The sequence below is a fragment of the Protopterus annectens genome, chromosome 4.part0, assembly GCF_019279795.1.
Source record: "Protopterus annectens isolate FY-2018-M chromosome 4.part0, PAN1.0, whole genome shotgun sequence".
NCBI classification, from domain to species: domain Eukaryota; kingdom Metazoa; phylum Chordata; order Ceratodontiformes; family Protopteridae; genus Protopterus; species Protopterus annectens.
In genome coordinates, this window is record NC_056733.1 from 818,271,479 (window position 1) to 818,288,536 (window position 17,058).

General features: G+C 43.6%; 1 protein-coding gene across 5 annotated transcripts in view; it reads left to right on the top strand.

The window, feature by feature from the left end:
• The window catches only part of LOC122799595 (splicing factor SWAP), a 1,354,031-nt gene that overhangs the window by 769,823 nt on the left and 567,150 nt on the right, over window positions 1-17,058 (top strand). For all 5 annotated transcript variants that reach the window (XM_044068762.1, XM_044068763.1, XM_044068764.1 and 2 more), the window contains exon 13: window positions 660-850. In XM_044068762.1, the coding sequence (XP_043924697.1) occupies window positions 660-850 (191 nt within the window). The remainder of the gene's footprint in view (window positions 1-659; window positions 851-17,058) is intronic.

Here is a 17,058-nt window from a genome sequence, read left to right on the forward strand (position 1 = left end):
TGTATTATACGTTTGATGTTGCATGGTCATGCATTTATTTATTTATTGTATTTTATTGACTGACTGTCTCTTAAAGCTCTAGTGAGTTGAGTTCCATTGAGTGTAGTTCAAGGATTGTGTGGTTTCCCACACGTTGTACAGGGTACCATTGTGTCTTGTGAGAACAGTGAAGGATCTTCAAGTGTTTACAGCTAAAGTGATTTGAGTTACGTGTTGGAAGAGGTTGCAGCTTGAAGCATGAGGTGTAAGTGAAGGCTAGCCTAAAGTAAAACATGTATTTCTAAGTTAGTGTAGCTGTTCATATAGTGCAGTATGTGCAACTTAACGGGCTTGCTGTACAAGACTTGCAGAACACTTCTATATAAGCATACACTAGACTGTAATTGATGTGGTTGAATGGTGCTTATTTTAAATAGATGTGGCTTGTGGGATGGAAGGAGCTGTGGATGATTGTGTGAAGAAGTGCAAGAGTGTTAATAGGGCTGAGATGAAGTAGGCAGCTAAGATCTAGTGAATGAAAGGGGCATGCCATTAATTGAGGATGTTGTGTTAGGTTATTCAGAGCATACCAGCATTTATGGAAAGTATAGTAAACCAGATGAGAACAGTTTTACACTTGCTGTGCTTTTTTGCTTACAGCATTTTTTGTTTCTCTGTAGCTAAACAGAAACTTGAAGATAAACTTGCAGCAGCAGCAAGAGAAAAGTTGGCACAAGCTGCAAAAGAGTGTAAAGAGAAGCAGTTGCAAGCTGAACGTAAGAGGAAAGCAGCACTTTTTCTTCTGAATCTGAAACCTGTATTATCAGAGATGGACTATGGAAAGGCAGAAGAGAACATGGTTGTTGAAGAGGTAATTGATACATAGTTCCTTTTATGTTATGTTTTCTGTAAATCTGTCCTTTCTCCAGGAGCTTGAATACTACTAACTTAATGTACGTTTTAGTGGCTTGATCTGTTGACATATCACTGCGATGAAAACACATTTTTTGCATCAGGGTAGTTGGCTATTTAAAAAGCCATCTTAGGAGGGAAGTTTTCATTGTGTTTGTGGAATGGAACAGCTTCAGCATCCACCTCTGTCTCTTTTCTGTAGAAACCTGGAAATATTGGTTTGTTTTGCTCATTGTTTTTTTTTTTTGTTTGTTTTGACAACTGTTTGCCTTGGTGATTAAATTTGCTGTGCTTTTTGGTATTTTTCATTACTTAGGGCTCCATTTGAGTCCCTCTGTAAATGAACCTTTAACACATTCGCTATCTTAATGATTTTATGTGACTGTATTGTTAGTTGACAGTTTTCACTGGTCTCTTAAAGAGCAAATTGCCACGAGTACGGCATATAACTTTAATCTTGAAGATTGTTTGAGAGAAAGAGGAGGCAAATATACAGGGGACCATTCATAATACACCACTGGGTTGCACAGACCACATCCTTTTGTTCACTCTGTGTTAGGCCATGGCAATGGGGAGAAATAAACTGACTTGGTCAATTTGCACTGTCTGTGTGGATAACAGCTGATTAAAAAAGGCTATTATATAAGCAGCCCTCTTTTTTTTTTTCTGTTTTACTGTATTCCCCAATTGACTCATGCAGCAGTCTGATATATGCTGAATCCCATATTCCTTCCCCAGTAACTTGATTGCCCTGCAGAAATCGAATTGCAGGTACTCCTTTGTTCCACGCATCTCTTCTCTTACTGCTGTAGTGCAGAACCACCACTTCAACTGGATGTCAAACCATGATGCATGTTAGGTTGCCTCTCACCCCAAATGGGTGAGCAAGCATTGGCCACCCATTGTCGCTCTTTGGCTGGATTTTTAATTCAAATTGCCAGTTGATCCTGGGTTGTCTTAGTCACAGTCAGGACTTTATATGTGTGCCATATAGGCCCTGATTCAGCATCATTCTTTAAGTATGTGAAGAAAATGTTAGGTGTTTGATTTTTAGCCAGAAGTGTATTGATATCTTGAGATGGTAATCTGCTATTCTAGCAGTTATGGGAAAGACAGAGAGCCTGCAAACCAGGGTTCTTTAAAGCAGCGTAGTATTCCATCCTTAGTGTTTCTGATAAAGCAAGCATTAAATATGTCTTTCATTAGATAGTGTTTTATGCAAAAGTTCATGTATTGTGGAACTTGCTTTTGATCATTCTTTCCTGTGTCTTGACACTGGCTTGCTTTTTTGTATTCAGCATGCTTTTTGTGATTACCTCTCTGGTACATCGTACATTGAGTGATAGCTTTGCAGCAGAAAAAAACTGTTTTTAGAATGGTGATATACTCAGTATTAAGGTGAATGCATATGAGGATAAATGCATCTTCATGTGGTCTGTGCTCATTCTTCTGTTCTTTATGAAGTCAGTTTTTCCAGTACATGCCTGTGTAAAAGTGAGTTTGCTTTCATATGGCACCATGATACTGCCTCAGTGTCTGGTTGTCCGGGTTAGTTCCTGAGTGGGTTGACTTCTGGGGCGGGGGGGTCTTGTAAAGGTTACAAGGTGTACAGCTTGATGTCACTTTCTAAATTCATAGGCAGTCTTGCCACAGTGCTTCTGTCTGTTCATTCAGAAAGGTCACACAAGATGTACACCAACACAAACATACTCAATGAAACACAAGCAATAATCAGTGCTACAACCCTGAATTGGAATGAGCTGTTATTGAAGAATGAAAAAATGCAGGCTTTCAGATCTGTAAAATAGCAAGAGACATTTTTAGTTTTTTTTTATAGTGATCACATTGAACTATTTTAATTTTGAGGAACCTAAGCAGAGGAAGGAGAGGATCTAGCAAAAGCTGAGTTTACTAGTGTGTTGTCAGCTGTAGTGCAGTTCATTTACCTTTGCACTATATTTGGTATTAACAGTATTAAGCAGCAGACGTACATCGGTTTAAAATTAAACAACCTCAAATGAGATTGTTTGCAGCCAGACTCCATGTGCTAATTGGTTTTCTTCCATAATATTAGTCTAACTTTGTTTTAAAGAAATTTCTTTTTGGTGCCATTTTTGAAACAATGGGTAACTTGTTCCATCTTTCAGTCCAAACGTAGTCATTTCCCTCAATTCCAGCAATCTGTCATGTTCCAGTCGTGGAATATTCAGTATGGTTCTCAAATTCATTCTCTGCACACTTAAAATTGAAATTAATCCAACCTAAATGTTGCACTATGCAGAAAACAGTTTTTCTTCATTTTTCCTATTTTAATTTGCTTACTAACTTGCTAAGTTTTCTTGTAAAATGTGTACTTTCTCCAATTTGTATTTACTATGCAAACAATTTTAAACAAAACCCCACACCATATTCCATTATTATTCTTGCTCATGATATATAAATAGATCCCAAGACCTTGACATTTGTTGAATGTATTGTTTTTAATAGAGCTCTTAGTCATAACATTTATTCAGAATTTTATTGATGTGACATTAGCTAAATTTACCCTGTGAGCCGCGGTGGTGCAGCGGTTAGCGTTGTCGCTTCACAGCAAGAGGGTTCTCCTGTTCGATTCTCAGCTGGAGCGCCTTCTGTGTGGAGTCTGCATGTCCTCCACACGATCGAGTGACATTAAAGACATGCAGGTAGGTGTGAGCGTGAATGGGTGTGCCTACTTTGAAGGTTGGGCGTCGGGCTGACAACTTCGCACCGTAAAAATCCGCTGCCAATCATGAGTGGACCGGAGTTGCGCTGTGGCGACCCCTAACCGGGAAAAGCCGGAAGTCGTCTATTAGCTAAATTTACCCTGGTCCACAAATTAATTACACTCTCCCATAATATGTCTCCAAAGAACGTGGATGTAACTTTAATTCAGCTTTCCAAAATTGTATCACTTCACATTTTGTATCATTAAATTTTGCAGTATTTGATTGTGCCCATACAAATACCTTTGTAGAATCTGCTGAACTTTTACTGATGTAACACATGCTGCTGTAATAATATCATTTGAAAAATTTACTGAACTGGCATCCTCCAACAATGGGGAGTGTGCTCTAGGACAGATCCCCAATGGACTGCTGTAATAGTAGTATATTCTTAAGAGATCATACCCTGTAAACAAATTGTATCAGTCCCATTAAATATACAAAAAAAAAAAACTACATATGGTATACAGGGGGAAAAAATGTCAGCCAGTTGCTTGAGGATGACAGTTTTGTCTTGATTGTAGTAACTGTTGTCCACCTTGTAGTAAGTTGTACCTTCAAATGTGAATTTTTTTTTTGCACTGTAATCTTGCTCCCATGAACAACAGTGAAGTGCTAAGGTTTTCCTGACCTTTTAAAAGTTAAAGTATTCCCTCTCCACAACAGTAAGTCTTTCCTCCAATACAGATTATGGGCAGTGCTCCTGGGTGAGCAATCAAAATGTTAAAGTAATAGTTGAAGTATGAGTTGCCAAGAGTCTAATGTGTTTACATGTTTTGTGGATTAGGCTTTGTTTCCTATAGATTGCAGAATTCTGCCATCTCAGTTTGTTAAGCACACAATGGAATAGTTATTGATAGGGTTTCCCACTTTTCATTTTTGAGAACTGTACTTTATTTTATTTTTTTTTGCTGCTGCTGCTGCTTAATCTAAATCCATTTCCATTGAAAGATTGATTCAGTGTTTTGTATGAATAGCATACCTTTTGTCTTTGTGGTGATGCTTAATTTCTGACTGAAGAAAAATGCTTTTGTGTTTTATTATTCAGGCATGCGGTAAACTTCATTGGTTGCTGCCAGTGGATTTAATTGCTTTACTAAAGATAATCAGCAAAACGTTAGAGAATTTTGAGTTTACTAGTGGTTTATTAGCCTTTAACGCCTCATAAAACCTATGCAAGAACTGTTAGTGTGTGAAGTGGAATGGATCACAGAATGGTTTCAAAGCCCCATGTAGATGAACAAAAAGTACAGGGACAGTGACAGCTAAGAAGCACATTAAAATGCATTACTAGATGTCCTTTTATTCACATATTGCAGTATTCAAAACCTATGGGTTGTCCTCTGCTACCTACCCAAACCTCCGTCCAGTATGCAAAAGCTTCTGGTCACTGCTAGGTACGAGGAACATCTGACATTGGCCAAGTATGCATGGGCCATAAAAGTGACATCTGCATGTACCTTTCTTCAGAACACCTCTGCTGCCATTCGAACGTCAGCTCTTCCTGCCATTGGATCTTCAAATGTAAAAGACAAGTATCCTGTTGGGGCCTTTTTTTCTGATTCTTTTGGGTCAGTGCATGCTGTTTAGGTTCATGTCATCCAGGAAAGGAAAGTGCAGGTGTGGATATCAGATCCCCATAAGTATGATTTCTGCCTTGGGCCTACACACGACCATTGAACTTGCACGATCTGTCTGGCCTTCGTACCTAACACACTCCACATTTGTCTGCATGCCCTGAATATTGACTTTGAAAACCAGTGTCTTAAACACCTGGTGCTAGTAATGGAAGGGCCTTCCTGTCAGACTGTAGAGCCACCCAAAAAGAAGACCAAAGTTTCCAGGCCTGAACTTGCTGCCGCACCTCCTCCTATGCCAGATGTCCCTCCTGTGGCCAGTGTTCTGCTGGGGGAACATTCAAAATCTGCCGATATAGGTATAACGGCAACCATTTGGTAGGCCTCAAAACCTAGGGTGTAATGCACGTCCATGGAGGTCTTGCAGACATCCAGCCGACAATGAGGAGGAACCTTGGCTTGTTATGGCTGTCCAGACAGGCTTTTCCACTGCTTCAGAGCAAACGGAATCTAGACCTTCCTTAGACCCTGCTCCTTCTAGGCCTTCCTTGAAAATGAAGCAAAAGAACTAAACATGTCTCACCCTCCCCTGCAGAAAGCCAACCTGATTGGCAGGCCTTTTCCCAGAGCCTATTTAATGCTTTTATGGCCCTAAGGCCTGCTATGCCTGTTTCTCCATTGGCTGGTCCCCCACTTATTAGTCCCAGGTCTCAGGTCGAGGACACACTCCAACCTAAAGCTGAGGATTCCTCAGACTCCTCTTCAGAGGATTGATTCTTGTGTGTCTCAGATGCCCTCCCATCTTGGGTATGCTTCTCTAGAGGGGGACTCTGGTGAGACAGACTCCACAGGAGAGGACCTCACCTTTGAGACTGTGTCAAAAATGAGTGAATATTTTAAGTGGGATTCCTCTGAAATGTCAGATGTCCAAAAAAGATACTATGAGCTCTTGCAGATGGACGCTCCTCCTCTCTCCATTCCTCCAGTTTTACCAGCCTTCTTGGATGCTTGTAATGCAGCCTCTGTGAATCCAGATTTCTAACCACCTGCCCTTCGAAGGCCTGATGGTGTCTATAAAGTCCGTGAAGGGGCTACATTCCTAATTAAATGGCCTGCTGCAGGCTCTGGCACTGTCTCAGTCTCTGCAGATAAACCGTCCAGACTGCTTCCCTCCACCTCTTTCTTTCCCACCAGACGGGGACAGTAAGACAGTGGAGCGTATTGGCAAAAAAGTTTACACTTCTGCTGCCTTGGCCTTTAGGGCAGTTAATTGCCAAACATATGTCTAAGTATGCCCTGGCCCTTTTGGCTTACCTAAGCTGGCCCTTTTGGCTCAGGTCACTAAGCTTTTGACAGACCTCCCTGACTCACCTGCCAAGGCTCAAATATCTAGCCTCATTTCATTGTCTTCTGAAGTCACTGGACATTCAGTTGGATGCAGCTATGATGCTGCAGAACCCTCTGCCATATCTGCAGCCTCTGCCTCAGTCCTTAGAAGATGCTCATGGTTAAGACTACAGCCCTTACCCAGTGACATTAGGACCAAACTTCTGGACGTTCCCCTGTGTAACTGTGCCACTTTTTGGGGCTAAAGTGGCTGAGCTATTCAAGATCCTTCAACAAAAGGGAAAGGAACTTCAGGACCGCAAACAATTGTTCGTCTCCCCTATCCCTAAATTTCATAGGAACTACCCCATCAAAACCCAGTTCATTAGAAAATAGTCTGCTCCAATCCCCCCATTCTAGGAGCAGAGAGAGCACCAGGAAGCAGCACACCCCTTCCAAGCCTACTCAGACGCCTGCCCAGAAAGTTTAATTTCAAGACAGGGCAGGTAGTTTGTGACTACCTGCCTTTGCTGTCCACACTCCCAAACACCATTCCTCTGTTCCTAAGGCTATCTCACTGGCTTCCAGTTTGACGAAGTATTACCTCAGACACGTGGGTGTTGTCCATTATAGAAAAATTATTTCATGGCTCCTCCTTGGAGAGGTATCCCACAGCCTCCCAAAGACCAGTTCCCCCTGTTTCAGCCAGACATAAACAATAAACATCCTAATTTCTCAAGGAACCATACAACCCAGTTCCCCTGGCAGAACAGGGAAAAAGCTTTTACTCCAGACTCTTCTTACTACCAAGGAAGGACGGACCATGGAGACCTTTCCTGGATCTCTCCCACCTCAACTTTTTCTTACATGTACCCACCTTCCGTATGCTTACTCTACAGACCCTCTTTCCCTTGGTAATGCCTCTGGGATTTCTATCGACTGACATAAAGAATGCCTACCTACACATGCAGATAAGGCTCAACTACAGGAAATACTTGAGTTTTTCTGTGGGTTCCTCACATTTTCAGTTTTCTGCCTTGTCCTTTGGACTCTACAGCTCCAAGGGTATGCACCAGGTGTCTGGCTCCAGTCGTTGCTTACTGCAGGGTCCAAGGTATTCAAATATTTCTTTACTTGGACGACCTCCTGATACAGGTAGAATATTCCAGATCCCTACACCACCACCAACTTCATAGTTATCTCAGTCCTGCAGGCACTGGAATTCAATATCAATTATCCCAAGTCCAACCTGAATCCCTTCCTGGACTAAGTTTTCCTGGGATGAAGAATAGGAACAGATGCCATGAGAGCATTCTTTCCGCCCCATAAGGTGGAAAACCTAAAGCAGTACCTGTTCTCTGTCCTCCACACCAGTGCTATGAGAGCCAGGCAATATCTCAGATTACTGGGTCATATGGATTCCACTATCCCAATGCTGCCATTGGCAAGACTCCACATGAGAAAATTGCAGTGGTACCTGAGATCAACATGGACCCACCATTCACACCCCTTGGACTTCAAAATTCCCTTCCTTCCCTGCCTGAGGAAAGAGATCCTCTGATGGTTGGGGCAAATCACACACAACCCAGGACTTCCCTTACAACCCCTTCCCCTAGTTCAGGAGATGAAGACTTATGCATCAGATCTGGACTGTTATTAGAGAGATGAGAGCAATCTTATTAGCTTTGAGAGCTTTTCTACATATCCTAAAACAAGGACCCCTGAAATTGTTCACAGACAACACTATGGTTCTATGTTATGTGAACAAATGGGGGAACAAAATCCTACTTGCTATGCAGACTTGCACTTCAAGCCTGAGGAACTTGTGGCCCAACAGGGAGTCTCCCTGCAGGCAGCTTATATCCCTTCAGCACGGAACACTCAGGCAGACACTCTGAGCAGGTCCATGTCACAATCCCACAAATGGATGCTTCTGGACATTGTCCACAAGTGGGGTACACCACAAATAGATCTGTTTGCCTCCCCTCTGAACAAACAACTACCACTATTTTGCATCAGGCTACCTAATCCCTTAGCGAGGGCAATGGACGCCTTTTCAGTCTCGTGGAAGGGGATGTCTTTCTCTAAGCATCTCCCCCTTCCTACTCCTTCAAAAAGTCCTACTGAAAAATCCAGCAGGACAAACCAAAGATCTTGTTGTTGACTCCCTTTTGGCCAAGACAGCATTGATTCCCCTTGCTTCTGCACTTGGGGGCAATCAAAATTACCTCACAGATTGGACCTTCTCACACAAGACAAGGGATCCCTAATCAGTCCCCACCTGGAACCTCTGAACCTAACTCTGTGGGTGATAGAATCCTGATCCCTTACAGGCACCTTTACACTGAGGACGTGCTAGCAGTCCTGCAGGAAGCCAGGAAACTAATACTAGGATATTTGAAACAAACTTTTAAAGACCAAACCAGGAAACACAAAAATAACCAGTCCTAGGATACAAATCCAAAAACCACTCTGGAACAGTATATTAGCGCTTTCATCCACTTTTAATTATGTGAACTTCACTGTGGCAGTTATTTTTAGGTGCAGACAGTGCACCTGGATTAAATGAATGCATAAATTTAAAATGCTTTTTAGTTAATAGATAATATTGTTTAAACAAGTTTTTACTACAACTGTTTTATTTAAAGAATGTGTATTTTATACAGATTGACACACCTAATGTTTATTTAATTAATTGTTAATTGTTTGAAGTAATTTCCTGTTTGACAACAGATTAGGATAAAAAAGGAAGTTAGTGTAGGGTCATTTGTAAATGTTTTTTCTGAAGAAGTTCACAGAATTAAAAGTGGATGAAAGCGCTAATATACTGTTCCAGGGTGGTTTTTGGATTTGTATCCTAGGACTGGTTCTTTTTGTGTAATACTAAGATATCTTATTTATCTAAATGTAAAAGATTCTACATGTGGTGTTTACAAAGACAGCTGGACCTACTGCAAGGTGAGGTCCTCTTAGTGCTGTCCGGTGTGAACTCTTGCAAGCAGGGCTGGCATATTCCTCTGTTAAGGCCCACCTTGCTGCTGTTGCAGCTTGTCTGCCTCTTGAGCCTCCTCTTGCATCCTGTCTTCCTGCAAAGTTATTTCTCAAGGAAGTACTGCATCTCAGGCCCCCCAGGACCCTGTTCCACCTCCATGGAACCTGAACTACGTTTTAGAGAAGCTCACAGTGGCTACCTTTGAACAAGCATCCAAAGCATCCCTGAAACGCTGTACCTGGAAGACTGTACTCCTAGTGGCCCTGACATCAGCCAGAAGAGTGTCAGAGCTCTAGACCCTCTTGGTAACTTTCTCCTCTTCCACAAGGCTAGAGTGACCCTGAGGACCAATTCCTCCTTCATGCCCAAGGTGGTAAATAAGCTGTCCTTAAACTAAAGTATTCGTCTGCCCACCTTTTTCCCACATCCCCTGAATGCCAGTGAGAGAGTCTTGCATTCCCTTGATGTTCACAGACAGCTTAGATCTTACCTTGACAAGACCAAGTCCATTAGGAAATCAGAGCAATTATTTGTCTCCTTTCACCCCAGGGCTTTAGGAAAAGTGGTGATAAAACGGACAGTTTCTGCCTGGATTTCCAGGGCTGTATCCTGTTGCTACACTTACTGTGGAAAACATCTAAATTCAAAAGTTAAGGCCCTCTCCACTAGAGCATGGCTTCATCTGGAGCCGCTTTTAAAGGACTGAATACTGCTTCCATCTTGGAGGCAGCTACATAGACATCTGTCCATATCTTCACTAAGCACTACAGACAGGATCTAGAATGGGATTTGCTAGGCCAATCCTGCATGGTTTCATAGAAAACAGTTACATACCCCCCTCTTCTTCCCTTTGAGCTTTGGCACTCACCCAAGGGTTTGGAGTACTGCAGCATGAGAATAGAAGGACATAGAATAGTTGTGTATAGTCTTACCATAACCATAGATGTCCTTCTCTTCCATGGTGCAATATTTCTTCCCTCCCTCCTTACCCCCCTTTTCAATTAAAACTATTCTTTCTTGGATGACACAGGACTTGTACAACTATCCTGAGACTGGAGTCCGACTGGGGCGTTCAGTACTGAGGAAAGGTACATGCAGACATCAGTTTTATGGTCCATGCTCCCTCGGCCAACGTCAGGCATCCCATGTACCTAGCAGTGACTAGAAGCTTTTGTGTACTGGCTGGACGTTCGGATAGCTAGTAGAGGATAACCCAGGGGTTTGGAATACTGCAACATGGAAGAGAAAAACATCTATGGTTATGGTAATATTTTACACAACTGTTCTTTATGGATGTTGAGGGGGAACCATGTATCCAAGGGACCAAGGAGTGTTTCGCAGATTCTTGTCAAAGAGGAGATTTCTACTATGTTGATTGAGTGCAGGCAGATGTCCGAACCTCCTAAGATCTTGGTGCTGAGGTCCCCTTGAAAAAGAAGCAGAAAACAAAACATATTTCCCCCTGCTCCTAATGATCCTCAATGTGAGTGGCAAGATTTCACTCAGGGGTTGATGTCCTTCAAGGATGCATCTGCAGTCCTTACAAATGGGTTGTCCTGTCGTCAGGCAGCCCTTCGGTCGGCCGGATTCCAAAGTCTGGGTCTGGCCTCGGCTGGTGTCGCACTTCACCCGACGTCATAGCTGCAGTTATTCGGGTATAAAGGCATCAGCCGACGCCATTTTCCTCTGTTTCTTGCCGCGTGGCGCCCGAAGCAGAAACTGTTCGCAAGTGCCAGTCGGTCAGAACCAGAGATTACAACTACCGAAGACTTCTAAAAAGCTAAGTACCCCGTTGGGGACTCTTTCTTGCCTCAGCCGATGTCAGAAAAAGTGAATAACTGTTTAACTTATGGAAACAAATACCTCATAAAGATTTCCACTCTTACTGCTTACCTTGTCTAGGCCCAGACCACGACGTAGCAGCTTGTCTAGCCTGTGCTTCTTTTAACCGACGGACGCTTAGACGTCGGTCGGAATTTGCTGAGGAGTTTTTCGGCTCCTATTTTGCTTACATTATGCCGTCGGATCCTCCAACTACGCAAATATCTAAAAAGTGCAAGTAAAAGGACCGACACTCGCGGTCCGCGGTTTCGGCCGTAACCGCGGTTAAGCCAACCGCGAGAGTGTCTGTTTCGGCTGAAACCGAGCAAGTGGTTCTTCCTTCAGCCGAAAACTTACCTGCTACCGAGGACTCTTCCAACCTGGTGGAATCGGCTTCTGAAATCACTCCTACTCTTACAGTTTCTCAGGAATTATCTGACACTATCCCCTTGGATATTTCTACCCCTGCACGTGGAGCTGCTAGGCCTCCTGCATCCATGTCCATTAAGGCCTTTGCCAGGGCCAAAGCAGCTAAAACTACTAAATCTGTGCCTGCTAAGATCCCCTCTCACAGGCCTAGCTCTAGTTCACAAATGCTTAGTTTAGCAGAGGACCTCATTTCTTTACTCCGGGGATCCTAGCCTCACCCAGACAGGGCCTCTCACCCACCTCCAGAGAAGAGGCCTAGAGCAGAGCCCCCTGAGCCTGTTTCAACAGATGATTCCTCTGATGATTCAGATAACACAAACCCTCCAGAGGCTCCTTTCTCCCCTTATGAAGACTCTGATGCTGAAGAGTCCATTCCTTCTGCCTCTCCGCCTGAGGAATTTTCCTTTGGGGAAACCTTGCATGCTATGAGGGAACAATTTCAGTGGCAGGGCCAGGATTTTTCAGACTCCAGAAAAAGGCTTAGAACCTTTCTGCATTTACCACAACATAGGCCTTTAGCCATACCTCCAGTTCTTTCTGTTGTAGATGCATTTAATGATGCTTGTACTGCTCCTGATTCTCTACCTCCAGCCCCTGCTAAGCCCGATAGGTACTACAGGGTCCCGGACACGCATTACCATTTGTATAAGGCTCCCTTTGCAGATCCCGAGACTATCTCCCAGGGTCCTAAGGCTGTAGCAGCTACCTCTGCCAAAACCCTCCCTCTGAAAGGGAATCCAGGTCCTTAGAGAGATGGGGTAAAAAAGTTTACACTTCTGCTACTCTTTCAGCTAGGGCCTTGAACTGTCAATTCCACATGATCCAGTATCAAGAATGTATGCTAGACCAGTTAACCAAAAAACTGTCCTCGGATGAACCATTAGACAAAAAATCTGTTCAGGAAATGGTACATAACATTCAGCAAGTCAGTAACCATTCCTTAAAATGCGGCTATGATGCACTGGAGGCTTCCTTTAGATCAGCCATGACTGGCACAGTTATCAGAAGGCATGCGTGGTTAAAAGAGCAGGCCTTACCAGACCATGTCAAATCAAAACTACTAGATGCTCCCATGGACAAGATCAATTTGTTTGGCTCTCCTGCACAACAGGTGCTGAAGAAGATGGAAGAGAAGGCAAAATCTGTCCAAACAGTGAAAGATTTCTTACAGGTCCAACCTCCAAGGTTTAGCAGGAATTGGCCCTCCAAGAATTGTTCCTTTCCAGACTCCTCCAGAGCTCAGAGAGGCAGGAATAGGCGTTCAAGAGGCAGAAGCCAATCCAGGGGTGCCTACAGGGGACGCCAGTGGCAGGGTAACAATCAGCGAGGTGCAGCCACAGACACAGCCACCACCACTACTACAGGACAATCACAGTGACTTGGCTCTAGCACCGCCTGCCAGGGAACAACTAGAAGCACCCTTGGGCGGAAAGCTAGCTTTATTTTCAGTAAACTGGCATTACATCACAAGAGACAAGTGGATTTTGCAGACAATAGACCAATGTTACAGGTTTCACTTCCATAGTCTACCAGGGAAGAGAGGAATGCCAAACCTACCTCCAAATCAAAAGGCAGAAGCTCTAAAACAAGTAACTCAATTATTAAGGATGAGAGCTGTGGAAAAGGTACCATCTATGGAGCAAGGACAGGGATTTTACTCCAGGCTCTTCCTGGTACCAAGAAAAGAAAGCAAATGGAGACCTATTCTCGACCTGTCCGCTTTAAACACATTCCTCATTGTTCCAAAATTCAAAATGCTGACCCTACAGCAGCTTCTTCCCATGCTGGGCAAGGAGTCTTGGCTGGTAACTCTAGATCTCAAGGAGGCATACCTGCACGTCCCCATACGACCAAATTGCAGAAGATACCTCAGATTTCTTGCAGGATCAGAGCATTATCAATTCTCAGCATTGCCCTTTGGCTTATCTACTGCGCCCAGAGTGTTCACGAAATGCCTGGCATCAGTAATTGCTCATTGCAGGCTTCAGGGAATCCAAATCTACCCTTACCTGGACGACTGCCTGATACAAGCGGACAACAAAAACAAGCTAGCAGAAGAATTGAAAAGGGTCATTTACCTACTACAAGCTCTGGGATATACACAGTCAATATAAAAAAGTCAAGACTGATACCATCCCAAAGGATAACCTTTTTGGGTGCAGAGCTGGACACAACGAAACAAATGGCATTCCTAACAGTAGAAAAACAGGAGCAACTCCCTCTCTACTTCTTGGCATTAACAAAGCAGAATCATCTAACAGCAAGAAAAGTTCTGCAAGCCTTGGGTTTCATGGCATCCTGCATAATATTGGTTCCACATGCCAGACTGCATATGCGAAAGTTACAGTGGTACCTAAGGAATTTATGGTCTCAGCACAAGCACAGCCTAGAAACCCAAATTCCAATAATTCCATGCCTGAAACAAGAATTCCAATGGTGGGCTCAGGCCTGTCAATCAAACAAAGGATTGCCTTTCCACAACACTCAACCAAGCCAAACCATCACAACGGACGCCTCAGACCTCGGTTGGGGGGCCCACATGCTGGACAAGTGCATTCAAGGTTTATGGACTCAAGACCAGCTGCACCTACACATAAATCAAAAGGAAACGCTGGCAGTAAAACTGGCAATTCAGGCATTCAGACCATTTCTTCGACAAGGTCAACTGTTGATAAGGACAGACAACACCACAGTTATGTGGTACATCAACAAACAGGGAGGCACACATTTGTACCCTCTATGCCGGATGGCAATGGACCTCTGGAATGTGGCCCTGAGCTACAACATTCAGTTACAAGCAATTTTTGTACCAGGAAAAGAAAACATTCTAGCAGACATACTAAGCAGAACTACCACGGATGCCCACGAATGGATGCTGCATCCGGACATCTTCAAAACCATTACAAGAAAATGGGGGCTCCCACAAATAGACTTATTTGCATCCCCACGCAATCACCAACTAAAGAAATTCTGCATAAGGACGTTCCACCCACTTGCTTGGAAGGTGGACTCCCTATCTTTCAACTGGAAAAACCTGACAGCATATGCATTCCCACCACTTCCTTTGATGCACAAGGTACTATTGAAGATCAAAGAGGACCGTCCAAGGATCATTCTGATAGCTCCAGACTGGCCAAGACAACATTGGTACCCATTACTGAGGAGCATGTCTCGGGAACAAATATGGCCTCTACCCCTTGTTCCCTTGCTGTTAACACAGAACAACTACAACACCCTGCATCCAAACCTGAAAACACTGCAGCTGACTGCCTGGAACATTGCATAAGAACAATTAACCCAAATTTATCCCAAAGGGTTAAAGACATTATCTTGGAGGCTCGCAGAGTCTCAACAAGAAAAAATTATTCAGCAAAATGGAAAAGATATTTCATTTGGAGGACTGCAAAAGGAGAAAATGTGTCACTGGTAAACATAGCCAACATCCTGGAATACTTGGCAGAGCTCTTCCACAAAGGCCTGTCCTATTCTTCCATCAAGATTCATGCATCAGCTATTTCAGCAGAATACGATTTGGATCCTCCAATCTTTTCACATCCTCTGCTCAGGCAGTTTCTGAGAGGAATTAAAAATGTAAAACCACCTATGAAGCCACCATTGCCAGCATGGGACTTGAACTTTGTGCTAGAAAAATTGACACTTCCTCCTTTCGAACCAGCAGCAACAGCAGAATTACAATACTTATCATGGAAAACTGCTTTCCTGTTGGCAATCACTTCAGCAAGAAGGGTATCTGAGCTACAGGCACTAATGGCAGTACAGCCCTTCCTGATCTTCCATCAAGATAGAGTATCCATGAGAACTAATCCTACTTTTATGCCTAAGGTGGTCTCCAGAATATCTTTGAATCAGGCTATCCACCTACCTACATTCTTCCCCAACCCACAGAACAGGTGAGAAAGACTGTTGCATACCTTGGATGTGCATAGACAATTACGCTACTACCTGGACAGGACCAAGGGCAATAGGAAAACTGACCAGCTACTGGTAGCATATGCAACAGGAATGGAAGGGAAAGCAATTTCAAAACAGACAATCACTAAGTGGATAGGAAATTGCATTAGATTTTGTTACTCCTACCATGGAAAGAAAACTCCAGAAAACATCAGGCCTCACTCTACAAGGGCTACAGCCACTACCACAGCTTTTCTACGAGGAGTGGCTACCAAAGACATTTTAGAGGCTGCTACTTGGAGCTCCGTGCATACATTTGCCAAGCATTATAATTTACCTTTATACTCCAGATCCCGAGCAGGTTTTGCCACTGCTGTTTTGCAAGGGATCTTAACTACACCATCATTTTATTTCTCCTCCTCCCCCAGTTTGGCTATGGTATTCTACCCATTTGTAAGGACTGCAGATGCATCCTTGAAGGACATAGTACAGTTTTGTACCTACCATAAATGTAGATGTCCGATAGGAATGCATCTGCAGTCAGGATTACCCACCCTCCTTCCCCTCTGTGGTACTCCTAGGGTATTTGCCCATCTTGTAGCTAGCTGGGGGAATCTATTATGGTGTATTTGTTTGTATATATGTACATACATGCTTATTTTTTGTTTGCTTTCTACTATTTGGAATCATTTGCATTTATCCAAATGTAGCCTTCCTAGAGGGCACCTGGCATCTGGGGCAAGAAACACTGAGGAAAATGGCGTCGGCTGATGCCTTTATACCCGAATAACTGCAGCTATGACGTCGGGTGAAGTGCGACACCAGCCGAGGCCAGACCCAGACTTTGGAATCCGGCCGACCGAAGGGCTGCCTGACGACAGGACAACCCATTTGTAAGGACTGCAGATGCATTCCTATCGGACATCTACATTTATGGTAGGTACAAAACTGTACTTTTAATGCACTCATGGCTTTGAAACCGCCCACAGGGAGTTTTCTGTTCCTGACTCCCCTTCCCTCAGGTCTTGGTCTTCTACACCTCTTAAGAGGCCTAGTGAGCAAGACTCTGACAGAGTCCATGGTTTTGAGGAGAAAGGACTCCATTAGTCAAGATTCTCCCTTGGAAGAACTTTCTTTTGAGGGTACTATTTCCTGTATGATGAAATTTTCAAATGGGATTGTACCCAACTTTCTGATGTCCAGAAGAGAGATTTTGAACTCCTCCAGATGGAGGCTCCTAAACCTTCTGCTGTCCCTCTTGTCCTTGCCTTGTTGGACACCTTTTTCATCAGCTTCTCAGGCTCCTGACTCTTGGTCCCAGCTTCTAGAAAAACTGATGGGTTTCATAAGGTGCCTGATGATTGTA